Below are 20,182 nucleotides of genomic sequence, written 5' to 3' on the forward strand. Positions count from 1 at the left end.
GGATACATGGTGATTAGCTGCGCGCAGGGAAACTACTCGAACTAATTGCCTTGTGTGTGTAATACGGCTCTTAGCCGGGCAAATTTAGCCAGGATTCCTTTAGCCCACAAGACTCGACGCAGGAATGTAAATTAGACGCGAACCTCCCCTTGCGTTGGTGCATGTAATTGATAGCAACGGGGGGGGGGGGGGGGATGCAAGACGGTCTGGCCACAGTGCCTCTTCGATTCGGCCTGCAATAAATGAGCATCGGAAAGCAAATCTGCATTTTTGTTAAGCGAAAAGGGTGTGTACGACTACATTAGGCAGCCATTTTTAAAAGTTATCCACCATAATAGTGATTCCCAAGCTTCGACGCCTATTGACGCCGTTAGAGTATCAAGACATTTCTCGCAGCTTTAGTTATCGATACTAACTATAAACACGTTAAAAATACACAAATATCTTTCCCGATCCAGATACATAAAGTCCGTATGAATGTGCTGGTCTATACGGACTTTTTATTTTTCACGAACTGTTACTGTATTTTGCAATCCAGGTTTTCACCATTTATTTTCCAATGAGAAATTTAACCATATTTATGGAGAAATATTAAATTGAAGATTTAACAAAATCTATAATTTAAAAGAAATGCTGATATCAATTTATAAGCTCTGATTTGTACAAATATTGGAATTTAGAATGGCAGAAAGGTACTGAGGTACTGGCTCTCCGTTTTATAAACTTCTTGCATTAAATTTATTAATACATTGATATTTACAACGAAGACTTAAAATACTAATTGTCGAGTATTTATGCGAGTATCGCTAATTATTTGTGGTTTTGGCGATTGGTACTTACTGCGTTTTAAAGCACAAAAAATATGCAATTTAAATTTGAAAATGTAATTGGAATGCATGTTACAAATAATGTCTTATTTATGGGGGGATAAAATCATCCCTGGTAGGAATGAAAATTTGCGTCTGTTGTCTGGCATACTTGGGTATATTGGAGGAGGTGATCCCATCCTGTTCTCCAAAAGTAGGACGAAATGTGCTACACATAGACAGTCGTTTTAATATAAAATTTAATCTTTGGCCACTGCCTACCATTCACATTATTTATTACTGATTTGTCACTACAAGTTAAATATTCCAAAATGTCTTGCATATGTGCTGTTGACATAACAGTTATAAAGAAATTGTAAGTAGAGATATTTTGCAAAAAACAAAGATATTAATGGGACAAAGGAGTGTTAACAGTTGCATAAATACTATTCTGTGAAATTATCAAGTAAAAAGTGTATATCGAAAACTACGTATTTTATTTGCAGTGAACTTGAAAGAGTAATCAAACACACAATATGGCATTTTACCAGTATGGTTTCATGTTATTAATCTGTAACAAGTATTATTAACCAACATGAAACAATACTGATAAAAATGTCATATTGAGTTTGAGGATTGTTGCAATGAATTCGAAAAATCCAAATATTAAAAGACCCGGATTTTCATGTTGCCAAAACATGTGAAATATGTTAACAATATACGTAAGTATATCAAAAATACTTTAAATTTATTTATTATTAATCATTCCTGTTCTATTTTAAAGGATCAAGTGGAACCCCGCGACAGGTTAATTTTGCAGCAGGTATTATGTATTAAAAAACGGCGCTCATCACTTTCCGTACCAGTCTTGCCTCAACCGCAGAGCTGTTCATATTGCAGACAGTAAGAAAATTGTCAGTATTGCAGGGGAACTATATTCTGCGCGCACGATTGGGTCTATATATGCGAAACGTTGCTGCAAACTTAACCTGTCGCAGGGTTTAGTTGCCCGGTCAGTATTCCCTGAATCAGACAGGATTATTTGAGACATGTGGAGAGGGGAAGAACAAAGGACACACGGAACCTTGATTCTTCCGGTGCGATTACCACGACCCAAAACAGTGAATATGAACTTATTTTTGTCAGTTGCAAACTCATTGACGAACTGTTTGTATTCTCTTCCGTTTTTCTTATATTTGCGTCACTTTTCTGTTACTTTTAGCTAATCGGGACCATGATGAAACGTGGTTAGTAAAAATACATTTATAAGCACTAAACCTCAAAATAGGTATTATAAAAATACGTTATCAGCACCGAACCAACGTGAAACGAATTTAAAACATTAAAGCCTATGTTTTATTACAAAGGAATATAAAAAAAAGCAAATAGTGAAAAATGTTCTCCTCAGTTCTAACAAAGTATCTAAGCACGGCGGAAGAAATTTCTGACGATTCCTCCCCTCTGCATTATGTCCAATTCGAACACTGGTGAATATCATCGATATCAGTGGTTAACACTGCCACCTTGTAATCGAGTGGTTCCGGGTTCGATTACCGGTAGAAATGTATTTCTCATTGATTCGGACCGCACATTAAACTGCAGGTCCAATTCCGATTAGCCCTTCTGAACATCGGTGGACTTGACAAACTATACAAACACTGTCGAATCCTGATGCTAATTCCAGACTCATTTTGGCAAGACAAATTCCCCGACTTTCACAGGAAAAATAAATTTCCAGACCATTCTGTGTTCCATTAGGATGCTAATAACCACGTTTTAAGTGGCAAATTTTACTTACTATTGAAAATAATGGACATTATTCAACATCATTCACTATAAATTAGCACAATTATAAACTACAGAAACATGTATATAGAACATCTTCCATTAAGAAGCTAGTTCAGGAAAAAGTGGAACTTAATTTCATTCCAAATCCTGGAAGGAGGCAACACTTGATTTTCCCTTCCAGGTTTCTGGATATATTTTCAAAATTCTCCGACTTTTTCACTCACGGGTTGATTTCTCTTAATGTCTCCAAGATTTTCAGGTCAGGTAGAACCCTGTCACTTCACATTTTGCACATCTTCACTATCTATTGAATATTTCGCATCGAATGAACACGAACTCAAAGATCTTGCTGCTACAATATTCTTGGAAAGTCTTCAACACGAAACTACCGTGCACCATATCGCAAGTGACCCAGGACAACGGCACCCACCTGCACGTACAATTTAGGTGTTCTCCACATCTGAGCCATAAACAAGACAAAGAAGAGCATGCCACAGCATACCAAGTAATTGCCCGAAACGACCAAAGAGCCCGGAGCCTTTAATCACCAGTCCAAGGGCTCTCCCGGGCGGGCAATTGATGGCTTCATGTGGGTAATGGTTGAATCAGGGGGACTATTATGGATATTGTCCATATACTTAGCGTTATCCTTCCTTCATGGCTTGCCTCCATCTACATAACACCTGAGCTATTTTTTTATGCTTTCCAAGAGCTGGTACTTCACGGTCAGCAACGATAGTCTGCATGCATGTGTAGAGATGTCATATGTGTATGTGTTCGGCAGCAGGAAGAGTCAAGGGGTCGCTTGATACTCCATTTATGGATTAAGAAAAAAATGTCATCACTTCAGAACTTTCGCTGTTCTTTCTGTCTTACTACTATTTGTTTCTTCTTGCACATTCCTTCCCTTCAGTTTTCTGTTTCTTATCACCTTTATTATCCTCTTTCTTACTATGATCCCTTCTTGAATTAATTCTATCATTCTATTTTCTCTCTTGCTATTTTCATATCTTTTTTTCTGTTTCGCTTATTTTATTTCCGCAAGTCTCTTTCAAGTGATGGGGCCAATCAGGTTTTGTCTAACAAAAATTGAATTGTTGCTAATCACGTGGTTCGTAAACAGTCTACAGTCACTGCGCAGTACTCAGTTAGAAAAGGACCACTGAAGAGGCATGAAAAAATAGCCTTGTGAACGCCAGTTTCAATCAGACAGCGATCTGATTTGTTGATTTTATTTTTAAGTCCACATTATGCAAAGAAAGGCTGGACTTACCGTTTGAAGTGGATTCCGAACCACTTAGTATCTCCACTGGGCATATAGACTATTCGCGGATTGGACCTATGGTTGACAGTGGAATTCTAATCACTGCGTATCCCTACTCGGAATCGATCGCGGGATACCTTGATTCCATGAACTGCACTGCATCATTTTTATTATTACGAACAGTTGCTTGTTGACAAGGAAGGGATACGATATGTTGCACAATAGACTTAAATGGGTTTGTTTAATTTGCGTCGAAGGTTGTAAAAAGACGCCTTGCTTTCATTTGAGTTCTTGTTTTAAATCCTCTTTATGTACAGATAGGCTAATCGGGACTACACCTATAGTTTAAAGTAAGATCAGAACCACTATGTGCCTCCATCGGGTATTGAACCAGTGACCTCTTGGTCACGAAAAAAGACGCCTTGCAAAATTTAACTTTTGGTACCGGAAGGTAGAACCGTAGCCAATTGCAGGAGGAGGGGGGCAATGGGGCGGTTGCACCAGGAGCTGAATGAGCAAAAAGAGTAAACGTCCTGGCGCACTATTAACATTATTGTGAGCCTGCAGGAAATATATCTAAAATATTCTTGCTGGTTTAATTTGCAAAATAAGCATTTCTGTAACTTACTTCAAATTAAACCCATTGCTTAAAAACAGATATTGCATGCAATTGTTTTATGGCGATGTGATATACAGTGTAACAAATGACGAATGTAATAGTAATTATGGGCAGAGGCGTTTTGAAAATAGAAAACGATCAAAATCGGGAATTAAAGTAGATATGCATAATTTTTGCAACTTTGTTCCACTAGAAAAACATAACGATTCTCTGAAAGCTGATACAACTGTACTCAATATACTGTATAGCAACGTATTGTAAATTACCCGACAGAATATATAAATAAAAAGAATGCCGATTGCACATTTCGACCTTTTGTCGAAGGACAATTTTGTCTTGGTCAGCTTTACTACAATTAAATTGAGTGTTCTTGTGGTACGTTTGAAATACATTTTATGTTTAAATCGGATTCTGAACTACTGTGTGCCACAGTGGGGAATCGAACCCGGGAACCCTTGATTACAAGGCGACAAGAGTTAACACTACGACCGTGGTGGTCCTTGTTCCAGTTGAAATTCAAATTTTCTTGATTACTTAAAGGGTGAGGTTCAGCCTGTGACTGTTCTACCATCTAACCCAGTTGGGAAACATAAGACATTTTGATGAAGAGAAGTGCCCTTATAGAAACAAAATTATTTTTTTCGGTCTGGGGTGCCCCGGACATAGAAATCTCTAGGGATGGTTGTCCTGTTAGGTCAGTTTCTTCAACCAAAACGCCAGTGACTGTACCGCATATGGACGGACCACTTACTATGCACGTCCTTGTATCGAAATGTCAGGAATGTCAGAAGATATAGTTTTTAAAACGGGCACAAGTAGGGTCCCTCTTTCCATCGCCAAAATTCGAACCCGAAACATAATTTATTACACAGGGAAAATTAAAAATTAAAGTAGGTTGCCTGAGGAATTAAACAACTCGGGTTTTTAAACTCTCTTTTATTATCTGCCGGATAAATGAGAACCTTGGCAAAAACTGATAACTAAGGAGGGGGGAGAGATTTAAAGAAACTTAGGGGAAACGAGCAACAATAGTTAGCAATATAGCGCAAGGCTCGGGTGATCTGGGAGGAGTGATCAGAGGAGGGAATTGATTTGCAGTCGGTGAGGACCATACGTGACAAACTGCAAGACATTAACAAACTTTTGGCGGGATGTGACGAAAAATATATTTAAAATCAGCAATAATACCGGGGACAAGGACAGGAAAATGAGGAAGGATGAACTATATTTGAAGCAAGGGATAGATCAGGATTTGCCTTGTTCACTTGGGGGGATCGACACAAAGTTGTTCAAACTGGAGAACGGAATCGGAATGCCCCGTTATGCGGTGAAAAGAACAAATCTCACATCTTCCTCCAGTGCAAAAAAACAGGGAAAGCAAGACAATTTATTTGGGGAAAAAAATGTGAAAGGGCTTTTTAAAAACTTCGAAGAACAACAACTAAATTAATGATAATATTGAAAGTGTAGTGAAAGCGAGGAAAGTAAAAGATGGTAGTTGTGAACTCGTAATAAACGAAGGGGGGAAAAGAGCAAAGAGGAGGAGGGGTTATAGAGAAAACGCACTAATTTTTGTAACGTGTACACCTGTAAAGGCTCATACTTGAAATAATGTTCTATTGTATTATATTTCTACAAATACGAGAGCCATCCGGAAAGTAGTACCCGTTCGCGCCGTGTGGAGCGCTAGTGACGCGAATAGCCGCCGCTCAAGGTCAAACGACTTCAGTTGACTGCTCAGTGTGTGCGAAGTTTAGTAGCGCTGTCATTGTAGTTATTGTTTCTGTGAGTGTTTACAATGTTAAAAAAAAAAAAACAATTAAAGGAGGTTTATGGAGACAATGTTATTGATGAGTCGTCTGTTTGGCGCTGTTGTCGAAACTTTAACTCTGGGAGGGAGAACGTCCATGATGAAGAAAGTTCCGGGCGCCCGTCTGTCATTACGGACGAACTTCTGAGTGCAATTGACGAATTCATCAAGAACGATCGGCGCGTCACACTGGATGAAATCAGTGAACAGTTCCCTGATGTTTCACGAAAAATTGTTCATGAAATTGTCAAGGATCATCTGAACTATGGGAAAATTTGTGCAAGGTGGGTCCCTCGCTTCCTTACGTTCATAGTGATGAGGAACTGAAAGAAGGGGTGACTACTTTTCTCAATGGACTGGCGGTAGAGGAATATGAAGCTGGGTTACAGAAACTCGTCACACGTTATGACAAATGCTTAAATGTACACGGAGACTATGTAGAGAAGTAGTTTAAAGTTTGTTGTTAACAATTACAAAGTTTTTTTTTTTAAAAAAAATGTAAGTTTTCTTTAAATTCAAAAACGGGTACTATTTTCCGGATGGCCTCGTACATATCACGAGTGAGAAGCTAACTCTATCAGACTAGGAGTAGAATTAGCAGAGGGAATGTTAAAATAATTTCAGTAATCACTAAACTGAGAAACAGAGCATCATTCACATAACATCTAACTAGAATTTAATAGCTATTCCATGAAGTCCAAGTCGACGATGAAATAGTCCGGTCACTAAACGCTTAGTCTGCAGCTCTACCTTGCTTAAATAAGCCGGGGGTCCGACGTTGAGGATGGAGGGAGGGCAGAGTTGCATTACACATAGACTTTCCAGAATTGATAGGTCAAAAGGAGGTCTAGAAACCTGAACGACTGAAGGATCAATCAAGGGCTATACTTCAAACGGACAAAAACAATCGATAATTTGAGACAGTCTATATTTTCTAAATTAAAAATCAGGAATCCATTTGAGAATCTCTTAGGGGGTGGGAGAGCATCGTCTTCGGAGGAAGGGTGGCCACCGTCAGGTACCCCGTGTGGCCGGGCATCGTGAACGGGGGGATGCCTGTGATGAACTTCACCTGCTCCCGGCCCTTGTCGTCTATGCTATACGTCATACCTGAATCCTTCTGACCCTTCCTCTCTTCGGCACTGCTGCCTCCCTCGGTTCTCCTCTGCAAGCAAACAAGAAATCAATCAGCATCTCCAAGTAGGGGAACACATAATAATAATAATAATAATGTCATTAATTAGCAGCAGCAGCAGTAGTAGTAGTCGTCGTAGTCGTGCTGATGTAACGACTTCCCAGTATGCTTCTCCACATAATTTTTTCCATCAGGAAGTTGGTCGAACACGACTACTTTTTTAAAAAATTTTATTTTACATACATCAACCTTTCCATCTTTTTATCCACCAATCACCAATGCCATATGGTGAGGAGTAGGGGAAGCTCTATGTGCATAGGAGTATTTTATTCCCAGCTTCTGCATGCGCGACCAGAAAAAATGACATGGGAACAATGACAAGGACAAAATGTCAAAAGCTATCAGACGGACTTCTTGCCTAAAATATCAACCAGATTGGATATCTGTAGGCAAGTTGACATAAACGTCCCCACATTGTGTCGAAGCACATTGGAAAAGCATTACCTATAATACCTCTCCTAGATAATAGAAGCGGAAGGCAGGAAGCGTCCGACCACGGAAGACGGGAGTAGCTCCTAAGGAATCTAAACGCGACAGAGAAAGTAGAGGAACAGCGCTGAAGGTTTCAGATAAGTACCTCGTTTCAACAATATGTGTTCAGTCGTTTATTACTCTGATGGCTGTTACATACAACTTGCAACATCGACTTTTAACGTTTTGATCGCGACGTTAAGACATGTGAAACGTCAGTGTTGTTTCAACAGCAGACGATTTTCACGAAACCCTTATCCGTGGACACGTCCAATCAATGCACACTTGCGTCAGTGGTCGCGACTAAGGCAGACTGACCATACCAGAAACCGTTCTACGCGTATTCACGTTAAGTCCATTAATATTAGGTACGTGCAAAAGTTCTACCCGCTTTTGATAGGTCACCGTTTAGCGAAGTACCGACCACACAGATTGTGCTGCCAATGCGTGAATCTGTGGTCACGTAATCGGAGCAACCTTAGAACAGAAACAGTCGGTGAGTGTGTACGAGGTACTCATAGTGAACACAGTAGCGTGTGGGTGAAATGGAGACTGATAAGGAACACATCAGACACTGTTTACATTTTGAGTTCGATAAAGGCAGTACTGCGGCCGCAGCCTGCTAAAACATTAGGCAAGTATATGGGGCAGATGCAGTTGATGATAGCACGTGTTGTCACTCGTTTCGAATATTCAGGAAAGGAGGCAAAAGTTGTCAAGATCAACCATGGTTTGGAGAGTCTGGACTTCCCGCAGTGTTTTCCAAAGAAGAACTTGACCAAGTCATAATAGCCCAGTCAATAAAGGTCTCATGTCGGGAATAATTCCGTAAAAGCTGAATTTTGGTTAGTTGTTAGAACACTACTAGTAGTGCAAACTCCCAAAAGTCTCCGCCACTCCTCGTGGTGCTCCCCCCCAAACATCAATTTCAAAGACTCCCAGTTATTGGCCTATATTTCGGTAACCAATGGTCGTGGACAGGAAACATTTTTTAGTCTTAATCCTCATTAGATTGGCTACAAAAAGATTATGTTTGATTTTTCGATAATGTTGGTGGTTTTGCCGTAATTTAAAAAATAATCTTTAGAAAGTGATTTTTTTGTAGTACAGAGGCTGTTCAGCGTATATTTGACCAAACGCGATTCCTTCCCTCTGCACTCAGAATGAACTCACCCAACCTTGGTCGGGCATGTTTGTCAGTGTAGTATGTGAGCTGTGAAAGAGTGGTTGTGTTTTCTCACTGGGCCAAAAAATCCCGCCAAAACTGAGCCACTTTTGGGAGGAGTGCGTTGTATAACTTTCCAAGTGTTTGTGATTTCTCGCTTGGCCGAAAATGCTGCCAAAACAGTCGCTTTTGGGAAGGTTATGTTGTAGCCCTTTATGACGCTAAGTTCAGTGTGTCAATGATCAGGAAGTAGTGTAAGAGCAAGAATTGTGACGTTAGTTTGAGTTTATTCAAGAATGTGATCGGCAAGTATAAGGATTGCATGGCCCCAGCATTCGGTTCTCCAACAAAGGGGACGAGAACACGGCCGGGCACACACGCCGCCACCCGTATGCAGGGGCAAGGTGCGGTTAACAGTTTCCAAAGACATATTTAGATGATTCGCCATCTGTCTTTGGGTCGGTGGATTCTCTTGCATGGCCATTCTGCGAAGTTTCGCCTGCATGCTGGTGGTGGCTTGTGTGCACGGCCGTGTTCTCGTCCCATTTGTTGTTGCCCGTCCACGCAATCCAGTTTCCTCGCAAAATTTTATTGTTCGAGCTCCTCTTGGGCAGAGACTTACTTTCGTTCGCTTGCTCCATAGATTCCCGGGACTATGCTTGCAGATTGCACAGAGATTTCATGTATAAAAATAAGTTTATTTCATGAAGGCTCTTTCCCAGGTGCACAATGTGAAGTTCTGTCTCAATTTAAGTTGATTCACTGAGAGTTTTAGGCTTTTTTAGCTCCTTGCTTGCACTAGCCTTCCAAATTGAGATATCTTGAGTCAGGTTCTGTGTTGGAATTGACAAGGTATACATGCTTATGCAGTTTGTAGACACGTTGTAGTCCAATGGTCACCTGCTGTTCTCCTCACATGCCAAGCTTTATTAAATGAATCTCTTGTACCAAATAAGAAGGGATTTTGGTTTGCTCCAGAGTTTATTTCTAGGCTCCTCCAGTAAGAACACCGCCATGCATTTTTAAGACGGTTATTTCAAGTTTGAGCCTCCCAACATGATGACTCTCTACTCATTGTCTCCATACGAGTATAGTTGTGGCTAGCCGGGAACCACTGAAACCAGTTCGATATTTTGAATATATATGTATGTACGTATGCAAAAATTGGAACTGTAATGGTTTCAGAAGATTTACGTTTTTTTGAGTGACGTCAAAGCCATGTCACATCATTACGACTTATTTAGTCATTAAGAAACAAAAACAGCAAGCAGTATTGTTACAACACGTGAATGGTTTGAAGTTTGGGTATCCAAAGTGTTGCACAATGTAATTACTATCAAGATCAACTCATCTAGTTCATAATATGTCAGCAACAGTTATTTTATTCATCCGATCTTGAAGGCTGAAAGGTACTCAGCTTATGAACTTACTCACTCTGTAGCATTTCTAAACCCGAAGGTTTATGGTGCAGCAACATAAGCCTTCCATCTGTCCCTATCCTGGGCAAGATCAATCCAATCTTTTACATCCTGACTGATTTCCTTTAGGGCCATCTCAACGTTATCCCTCCATCTTCGTCTTCCTACAGGTCTCTTACCATCAGGTTCCCCAACAAGAATCCTGTAAACTCTTGTTTCCTCTCCAATTCGTGCTACATGGACTGCCCACCTAAATCGCCTTGATTTAATTATTCTAACAATACGTATCTGGACACGAATACAAATTATACAGTTCTAATTATGTAACCTTCTCCACTCACCTGTCTCCTCCCTCATCCCTTTTAGGTCCAAATATTTTTCTAGGGATTTTATGTTCAAATACTCTTCACTTATGTTCATCTTTTAATGTAATCGACCAAGTTTCACATCCATACAATACTATAGGCAAAATTACTGATTCTTTGTTTTTTTGTTAATTTTAACTTTGTTTTATAGATATTATACGAGAGGATAAAAGTTTATGAAGAGAAAAGTGTTTTGAGCTTAAGGCCATCCGGAAATGTGTAGTTATTGCACACTATCCCAATTGTCTTTACTTGTTTTAATATGGTTAGAATGGGATATTTTGATCAACTTTTGCCAACATGAGGATGTTAGAATAATGAAATTTCTGTATCATGAAAGAACCTCCATCACTTATAGCCATAGGGTTGGTATCTTTGTAAGTGCCTTTGTTGTCAACCCAGCTCTGCTGATTTCTGATGGAGGAGTACAGAGCGACAGTGGTCCTTGGCTACCTCAATGGCTGACAATAGTACTCCTGGTGATAACTCGAGAGAAATCTGAAAATAAGTTAACAGTGAACTGGACGTTCCAAGTGTTGATTGGAAAATCTTGCCTCCACTACATTATGCGGATGTGAAGGATACGATTTTGAGACCTGAACAAAGAAGGTAAACAAACTTATGAAAAATTCATAGCAAAATATTTTCTAAATAGTTCTCACTATTTTCGTATTATCAGTTACAATGAAAATGTGTTTTTCTTTCATTCATATTTTCAGAAATCAAATTCGGTTGTATATAAATTGTATTTATTTTTAAAATGTTATTTCACGTAAATTTATAAATACAAAAAAAATAGTATTTGAAGGGTTTAGTTCGTCTAAAGTCTTCTAACAAACAATTCGTAACGTTACCAAATATACAGGGTGGCTCAATAAGTCACTTAACACCCTCAGTACAAGGCCACTGCGGCATGGAATTTGAAATTGGCGATGACCAATCGTTATCTGGCCAAGGGGGAACCACATTGACGCCACCCACACGGTCGGCGGCCATCTTGATGTCCGCCATCTTGAATTCAACTTCAGAATTTTAAATGGGAAGGGGGTCGTGCGACATATCAAAATGGGCTAGAATTTCACGAGAAATGCAATGGTGAAGGTTTTTTCGACGTGTCTTTAATCAGTAAAAAGTTATGACTGAATTCTTGTACCAATTTGCTCCTTTTCGAGGTGTTAGAAAAATGCCTTAAAATTTGTTTAGCGCTTCGTCTATGGAGAGACGTTCGCATGCCATTGCACATTATTTTAATCGGATACATCCATGAAGAGCTGTGCATTATGAATGGTTGTCGCGAACAATTTACAGTGTGACGCTTCCATTGAATTAAAAGTCCTTCACAGTGACAAGGCTAATGTTTATGTTCATAAGGAAGTTCATAAACAGATTATTCGATGATTTTTATCTGATAACCCATTTTCGACAGATCAAAGCTGAATGGTTAGTGTTGGTAAGTTAATGGTGTGTCGTGCTGTGTGGAACACGATTGGTTAGTCAATTTTCCATCAACGGAACCTTAAATGCTTAGGGCTACTTGGATTTGTTAAATAAACAGTTTTTTTCATCCTTGCTTATGGAAGAAGGTACTTTTTACAGAGTTTTTTCAATAGGGAAGAATACCAGAACACTTATGGGAACGTTATGGACCAGTTTTTGTCCAAAGTTAGTTATCAGATGCAAGGGTCACATATTCTGTTTATGAACTTCCTTATGAACATAAACATTAGCCTTGTCACTGTGAAGGACTTTTAATTCAATGGAAGCGTCACACTGTAAATTGTTCGCGACAACCATTCATAATGTGCAGCTCTTCATGGATGTATCCGATTAAAATAATGTGCAATGGCATGCGAACGTCTCTCCATAGACGTCACTTTGATCTCGATGCATTACCGAGCGCTAAACAAATTTTAAGGCATTTTTCTAACACCTCGAAAAGGAGCAAATTGGTACAAGAATTCAGTCATAACTTTTTACTGGTTAAAGATACGTCAAAAAAACCTTCACCATTGCATTTCTCGTGAACTTCTAGCCCATTTTGATATGTCGCACGACCCCCTTCCCATTTAAAATTCTGAAGTTGAATTCAAGATGGCGGACAACAAGATGGCCGCCGACCGTGTGGGTGGCGTCAATGTGGTTCCCCCTTGGCCTGATAACGATTGGTCATCACCATTTCCATGTTGCGCGCTGCAGTGGCCTTGTACTGGGGGTGTTAAGTGACTTATTGAGCCACCCTGTACAATACTAATGTATAGTTCGAGAATTATTAAGATTTTTAACTCTCACTTATTCACATAAAGTATTATAGTGAGTTTTCTACAAAAAACACTATTTTTTATTTTCAAAAATAGATTTATTGATATATTATGAATGTTTACACTATTTGGAGCAATAGTTCTGAAGTTGACAGGTGCCACCGTTCACGAGATATATCCAATCAAAAATATCCAATATGACGGACTCTTTTCAAGATGGCGGCTATCAGCACGCAGATGGCAGTTGGCTAATCGACTGAACATGTCTTAAGTGGTATAACAATTGATTCTACCAAGTCTCTTGTTTCATCGAAAATTCAATGATTCCGGACTTAACCGTCGGACTGTGATAAAGAGAGACTTTTTTGATGCTGTTCTCCATTTAGAGACACATTTTATGGAGCATCTTTCATTAACATTTAAAAAATCTTATATAGTTTTAAAGCTTCTACAACTTTTATTCGAAACAATTTCTTTGTTATTTAATTTGTTCAAAAGTTAGAACACAAAAGCTTCAGAAAGTACTAGAAAAAATTACCATCTAAAGATTATTTTTTAAATTATGGCAAAACCACCAACATTATCGAAAAATCAAACATAATCTTTTGTAGCCCCTGTCTACGACCATTGGTTACCGAAATATAGGCCAATAACGGAGAGCCTGTGAAATTGATGTTTAGGGGAGGGGGGGAAGCACCGCGAGGGGAGCGTGGACTTTTGGGAGTTTGCATAAACAACTAACCAAAATTCAGATTTTATGGAATTCATCCCGACATTCGCCTTTTTTTGTCCTTCATTGACTGGGCTATAAGAAACCCAAAGCCAACCGTAGCGGAATTAGCGGACACCTTCCAGGTACACAGGGCAACAACGGCTCAAAGCGCTGTTTCACCACTAAGTTAGATCGTTGGGTTCCACATCAGGTGCGTGCAAATCAACGAGAGGGGCTGGGTTTCCTTGCTTTCCAGGTACAAAAATAACCAGTTCTTGTCACGCATTGTCACGTGCGATGAGAATTCGCCGCCATCAACGTCCTAACCAGAAGGCGCTGCTGAGTGTGTGGTTTTGATTGATTGATTTAGTTTATTTTACTTCGCGTTTTGTGCCTCTTGGCTAATTTGCGAAGGTGGAGATGAGTGATGAAATTGATGAATGGACATTCACAAACAACCAAGCTCGAGCGGGATTCGAACCCGAGACCCTTGGCGTCGCAGCGCGATGTGCTAACCACTCGGCTACAGGGTCCGGCGTTGAGTGTGTGGTGTGGTAGGATATAAAAGGAGTACGGTAATTCACTGGGAGGTCCTGCAACCTAATCAAACCATTAATGCCACCTTCTACTGTAAACAGTTGGACAGACTGCAAAGCAGTATTGCGATCGAACCGGCCAGCCCTCGTCAAACTCCAAGGAGTGATCATCCACCATGATAACGCCAGGCCACATGCTGCTGTCATCACACGGAAAAAAATAATGGGCTTTGGTTGGGAGGTTTTACCCCACCCGCCCTATTCTCCTGACTTGGCTGATACAGACTACCACCTGTTTCGCGCGTTGCAGGACTCCTTCACTCGAGTAATCTTTGATGATGTGGAGGCTGTGAAAACTGCCATACAACAGTCCATCGACTCCAAACCTCAGGAATTTTATCGGCGCGGGATTCATCTCCTACCAGCAAGACGAAAAGAGGTCATCGATTGCGAAGGCGATTTTGCACAGTCCTAGGTGGGTTACAGTTTGTGTTATTCACACTCCTATATGCACACTAAAAACGGGTACAACTTTTGCACGTACCTAATAGTACGTAGGAACCTGTAGAATGTCAAGTAGAAGTTCGAATGACAATGTTTGAAAGAACCAAAAATTGATACGGGTGGTCAAGATGGAATTCTATTGACGAGGATTGGCTTCTGTGTCCATGTAAAAGTAAACTCTCTGATTTAAGAGCGTTTTTGTCTGATGCACACAACACGAAGCATTCCTTCGTGAATCAACTTCCTTCGACTGTGGAAGTACGGCATCAAAGTAACTGACGTAAAGAAAATAAGATTTTGTAATAGAACGCCAAGAGCTTCTTACGAATTCGTATGATTCCATCCCGTGCGAGAAGTATCTACAAACCAACTCTCCCGGTTTCAATTGCGGTGGGTGGTGCCCCTGACAAGACGAATTCATTCCGTCTCTGTCATTCACCGTGAACGCTATGCAAATCCTTTTAATAACATGTTAAGTGTCCCTGCCAACGAACGATGGGGGGAGACATCCAGGGCGTGTGTCTACCCCCGGGGGATCCAGCGCAGTCTCTATGAAAATGAGGTCCAGAAAAGGAATGCTATGCATTGGCGAGTAACATATATGCGCGGTAGCTCACACGCGCAAGGAAATAATCTTTAGGTAGGGATGGATAAGAGACCAGCGTCTTGTGAATGAGAGGTCCAGTCTCCTCTCGGTTTCGGTCTTCTTTTAGCTTAATAGTAAGGGGTGATCTCGGTCTAATACATAAAAAAGTGGACTAAAAACGAACTCAAATTCAATATATATCATCATCGAAAGTGCTCAACTGTTACGTCATATTTTGCTTCTCTTATTTATTCCTTCATTTCCCAGGTCCCTGTATTTACAGAAGACGGGTTGCGGAACTGCTTTATATCATGTACTCTCTTGTATTTTTTTGCATTTGTTCCTATCTTCTGGTAATGTGGACCTGCCAGTGGGTAACGTGGGCCTACCAATCTCGTATTTCTCTTCTTTCCCTTCCTCAGTTACTATTTTCACTATTCATGTTTCAGGATATGACCTACCATCAAGAATCTTCCTTGGACGATCGATTTCCACGGGTTCTTTCCTGTGTTTAGTGCGCGTCGCAGGACATCTTACTCTCTCCGTCCATTTGATCTTCAACATTCTGCGGCAGCGCAACATTTCGAAGGCTTTTCCTTTCATCTTCAGTCACTGTCTGAACCCGGGACCCTTGGCGTCGCAGCGTAATGTGATAACCACTCGACAGCAGGGTCAGGCACAAACATACATATAAATTAGACGATATACATATTTATAATGTTATTAAAAGTAAGGAATAATTACTAAATTAAAAATATATTAGTATTATTATTATTAATTATACAGAAAGAAAATAATTTGTTACTTTTATATACGAGTATATCAGATATTATGACAGCAAACTAATTCCTTTACTAACTGGTTAAAGATGTTAATAAATTATGAAATACTAGTTGAAGTGGTTTTATTATGTTAAGATCTTATTTAGTTTTTGCTTTATGTTAATATAAATCAATTAGATTTCATAGTTATTTTTGTCTTGCATTCTTGTTTTACTATTATTGTGCGAATTGATGTAGATTTGTTAATGATCTCTTGATTGCATTCATACTCACAACTACACTAATTTGTGTACATATTCGATATTATTCTTAGTACAGTATATTTGAAATTGAAGGTAATTGTTTATCTTTCGTTTGTTGTAACAAAAACTCTCCCACCCGGAATTTTTTGGTGAGGGAATTTTTGAGGCCAAGATTGTTGGTGGGGAAATCGCCCCGTCCCCCCAGAATATTTCGCACCCTGGTCGGGACTGGAGTAGAAACATTACTACTAGTGCATGAGTAATTCGGTACAAACCGAAAAACAGGTGCATACTAAAATGTACTTCGACTTTTTTTTTTCTACCATTACACAAAAAGTACACATCCCAATGATCCCTTTTTTGGCACAGGATACATTGATTTCAAAAGCTAGACACGAACTAGTTGGATAGTCAGTTTTGCAGCTACTTGAGCGATGAGTACGGCATTCAAGTAGGAATCTAATGTTAGAAACAATGGATGATATTCAGCGAACAATTTCCCACACATTTCATTGCTCGAAATCATACTCCACCGCCATATTTTCAGGCTACAAATCAGATCCTACGTTGGCGGGTAAGCATTGTGCGTGTGGTCTTTGCCGAAGTGATTCAAGAAATAACTATCATCATCATATGAGGAGTGTGTATGTACAAAATATAGCAAATTTCTCGATGTAAGAAGGTTTCTCATACGCTTTCATTAACACGTGCGAATCTGTTTGTCCGACTTCATATGACGTCAATATCATCAGTTGGCTTTCAAGGCTCGGTTGGAACGCCGACGCCAGAGGACCCGCTTTCGAAATGTCCTCTCCTTTCGAAAAACCTATATAGTATTTCAAATTCTGAAAAAATTAATCTGCTTAGAATTCGTTCTAGAGTATTCAAGCGAATTTTAGCATGGTTGTCTAGATATTCGCAGTAGTTTCGTGTACGAAAGCCTATTAAATTACGAAGGAAATTGTGAATGGACAACTGTCATTCTTTCCACTCTTGGAAAATTTCTTGCGTGAAAATAAACTCCAAATTCATGAGTCTGCAGTCAGCGATATAAAGGAGCATTGCCTATGCTTGAAAAGGACTTTGGCGAATACGAATACTTTTCTGAGACTTTAGACAGTGATTTCTGGATACGAGACCATTTTTCTGCAGTGGAGGATTCCAGACTACCAGACTTGTTTTCAACGAAGGAGAAGGAAGAAGTTATTGAACTGTGTTGTGATGAAACTCTGAAATCTAGTTTGAAGAGAACATCTTTGACAATTTTTTAGTTGCAGAGTGGATAATTTTCCTCACGACCGCGCAACAAAGTTTTTGATCCCTTTCTCCACTACATTCTTATGTGAGTGGTTTTTCATTGCGTACCTAAAAAACGGAAATAGACTAAATTTGGAGTCTCCGCTTGAAAGTACAACCAGATATCAATAAACTGTGTCAGGCTATGCAGGCACATCCCTCTCACTAGAAACTCTGAGAATTTACAATACTGACAGTAATACTCGCCCCCAACATATCAAAAACGCCAATGAGACAGCCAAAAATTCCCAAAAATATACTATTCGGTGGGGTACATTAGACGTTTAGTTACGACTAAAGGGTACAATGAGGAAAAAGTTTGAGAACCGCTGCTCTAGAGGGAATCCTAAGCAAATGTAATTTTTTTCAGAATTTGTAACACCATAGCAGTTTTTTGGCCTCGACCAAAGGTCCAGCCGAGTCCGCATCATCTTGTTGTTCCAAGGTAGAATTCTCGACGACCACCGACCTTGACCGGTAATGTTCGAGCGAAGCACCGAGGTACGACATCCATTGATCAGCTCTCGAGATTTGCCACGGAGCAGCCGGGAGATAATTTCGGTTGCCGTTCCCTCGGTCCGGCATAATTCCAGTCATTTGAATTTCAACGGAGCGGGCATTAACATTTTTTTGCGTGTACGTAGACCCGGCAACCCCACGCTGTAGCTTTTTCAATGTTTACTCGGGTCGAATGCGAGGTGGGCCGCAGATGCTGGTAACACGATACCGCTTCCCTCGTCGTGGCTCGGATCCGGTTCTCCGGATGCGTATGGGAAACTCTGGGGATAAATATCAGGCTGCGACCCCCAAATATTTGCATGCGAAATTGAAGGAGATCGCATCGACCGTTGCCGCCTCTGTGGATCCACGAATATGTAAACATATATCTTGCGGGGAGAGATGGATGCTACCCGTTGATCCTCCCCATCTTGGCGAGTACTGGTGGATGTTGTCCAGTAAATATACAGCCAAGAAAGAAAAGCAGATTGCACATTTCCCACGTATTCCAGGATACTGCACGCTTTACGGTACTTGAGTCGTAAGTAGCTTTTCTGCCACTTCTGGCTAATCGCGATGATCAGAATGAACGATGCGTTATACACTATATGGAAGAAAGTCATTGGACACCCCGGTTTCAACTCTGAAACGAACTCCTCATGGAAAAGAGAGTACAGACGGGTATATATACGGCAGCAGGAGGCTTCTCAGATCATTCGCTGATAAAATGACGGACAGGAAAGAGCTCAACATGTTTGAAAGAGGTATCATAGTAGGCTGCTCCATAGGAGGAATGAGTATACGTAGCATAGCTGATGCCCGACAGGTCCCTAAATCAACTGTAGCCTTTCTCGTCAAGAAGTGGAAGGAAAAGGGACACTGCAGCATTGCACCACGAAGTGGAAGGCCCACGAAATTGGACGACCGGGACAGGAGAGTGCTGAAGAGGAAGATTCGTAAAAACAGGACCCATCCGATGCATTCGATTGCAGAAGAGTTTCAAAGTGCGACCAATTTGACTCTTTCGACCAAGACACTTTGCAAGGAGGCCCATGCGCTCGGTTATCATGCCCACAAACCCCTGATAACAAAAAAACAATAAACGGCAGAGACTACGCTGGTGTAAAGAGCGGAGAAACTGGACGGTGGAGCAATGGCAGAAGGTCCTATGGAGCGATTAATCATGCTTCACACTGTTTCGATCAGATGGGAGAGTGTGGGTATGGCGATTACCCAGAGAACGTCTGTTACCTGAGCGTGTATTGCCCACAGTGAAATTTGGTTGGTGGCTGCGTCATGTTCTGGGGTTGTTTTAGCTGGCATGGCGTGGGTCCACTGGTACCGGTGTATGACGTCTGCGTCCTACCGAGATATTCTCGACAACTCCATGGTACCCACGTTGTGGCGTTTCTATGGAAACGAAGAATGTGTGTTCCAGGACGATAATGCGACTTGTCATGTTTCCAGGACGATAATGCGACTTGTCATGTTTCCAGGGCTACCATGGAGTTGTATGCAGAAAACAATGTCACCCAATTGGATTGGCCTGCTCAGAGCCCTGACCTCAACCCTATCGAACATCTATGGGACGAACTGGAGCACCGATTGAGGTCGGATCGTCTCGCCCTTCTACACTTTCAGGGGTTGGTGACTGTACTGCAGGAGGAATGGCGGAATATCCCACTCAGTTTACTACACGACCTTGTGGCCAGTTTACCACGACAAGTAGCTGCTGTTATCGCTGCCAAAAGCGGACCGACCTTCTATTGATTGCAAGAAAACTGATGGTATCCGCTGACAAGTGGTGTCCAATGACTTTCTTCCACATAGTGTATAAAATGGATAAGGAGACATAAGCACACACGGA

The 20,182-nt window shown here is 40.6% G+C and overlaps 1 protein-coding gene across 7 annotated transcripts in view; it reads right to left on the reverse strand.

The window, feature by feature from the left end:
* Positions 1 to 7,117: 7,117 nt before the first annotated feature.
* The window catches only part of Trmt61 (tRNA methyltransferase 61), a 119,951-nt gene continuing 106,886 nt past the window's right edge, over positions 7,118 to 20,182 (reverse strand). For 4 of the 7 annotated variants that reach the window (XM_083118738.1, XM_083118734.1, XM_083118735.1 and 1 more), the window contains exon 5: positions 7,119 to 7,452. In XM_083118738.1, coding sequence (XP_082974864.1) covers positions 7,234 to 7,452 — 219 coding nt within the window. In that variant the 3' untranslated portion in view covers positions 7,119 to 7,233. Of the gene's footprint in view, positions 7,453 to 20,182 lie in introns of all 7 variants that reach the window. The other 3 variants (XM_083118733.1, XM_083118737.1, XM_083118739.1) reach the window with 1 other exon arrangement.

The sequence above is a fragment of the Lepisma saccharinum genome, chromosome 3, assembly GCF_977018435.1.
Source record: "Lepisma saccharinum chromosome 3, izLepSacc3.1, whole genome shotgun sequence".
NCBI classification, from domain to species: Eukaryota; Metazoa; Arthropoda; class Insecta; order Zygentoma; family Lepismatidae; genus Lepisma; species Lepisma saccharinum.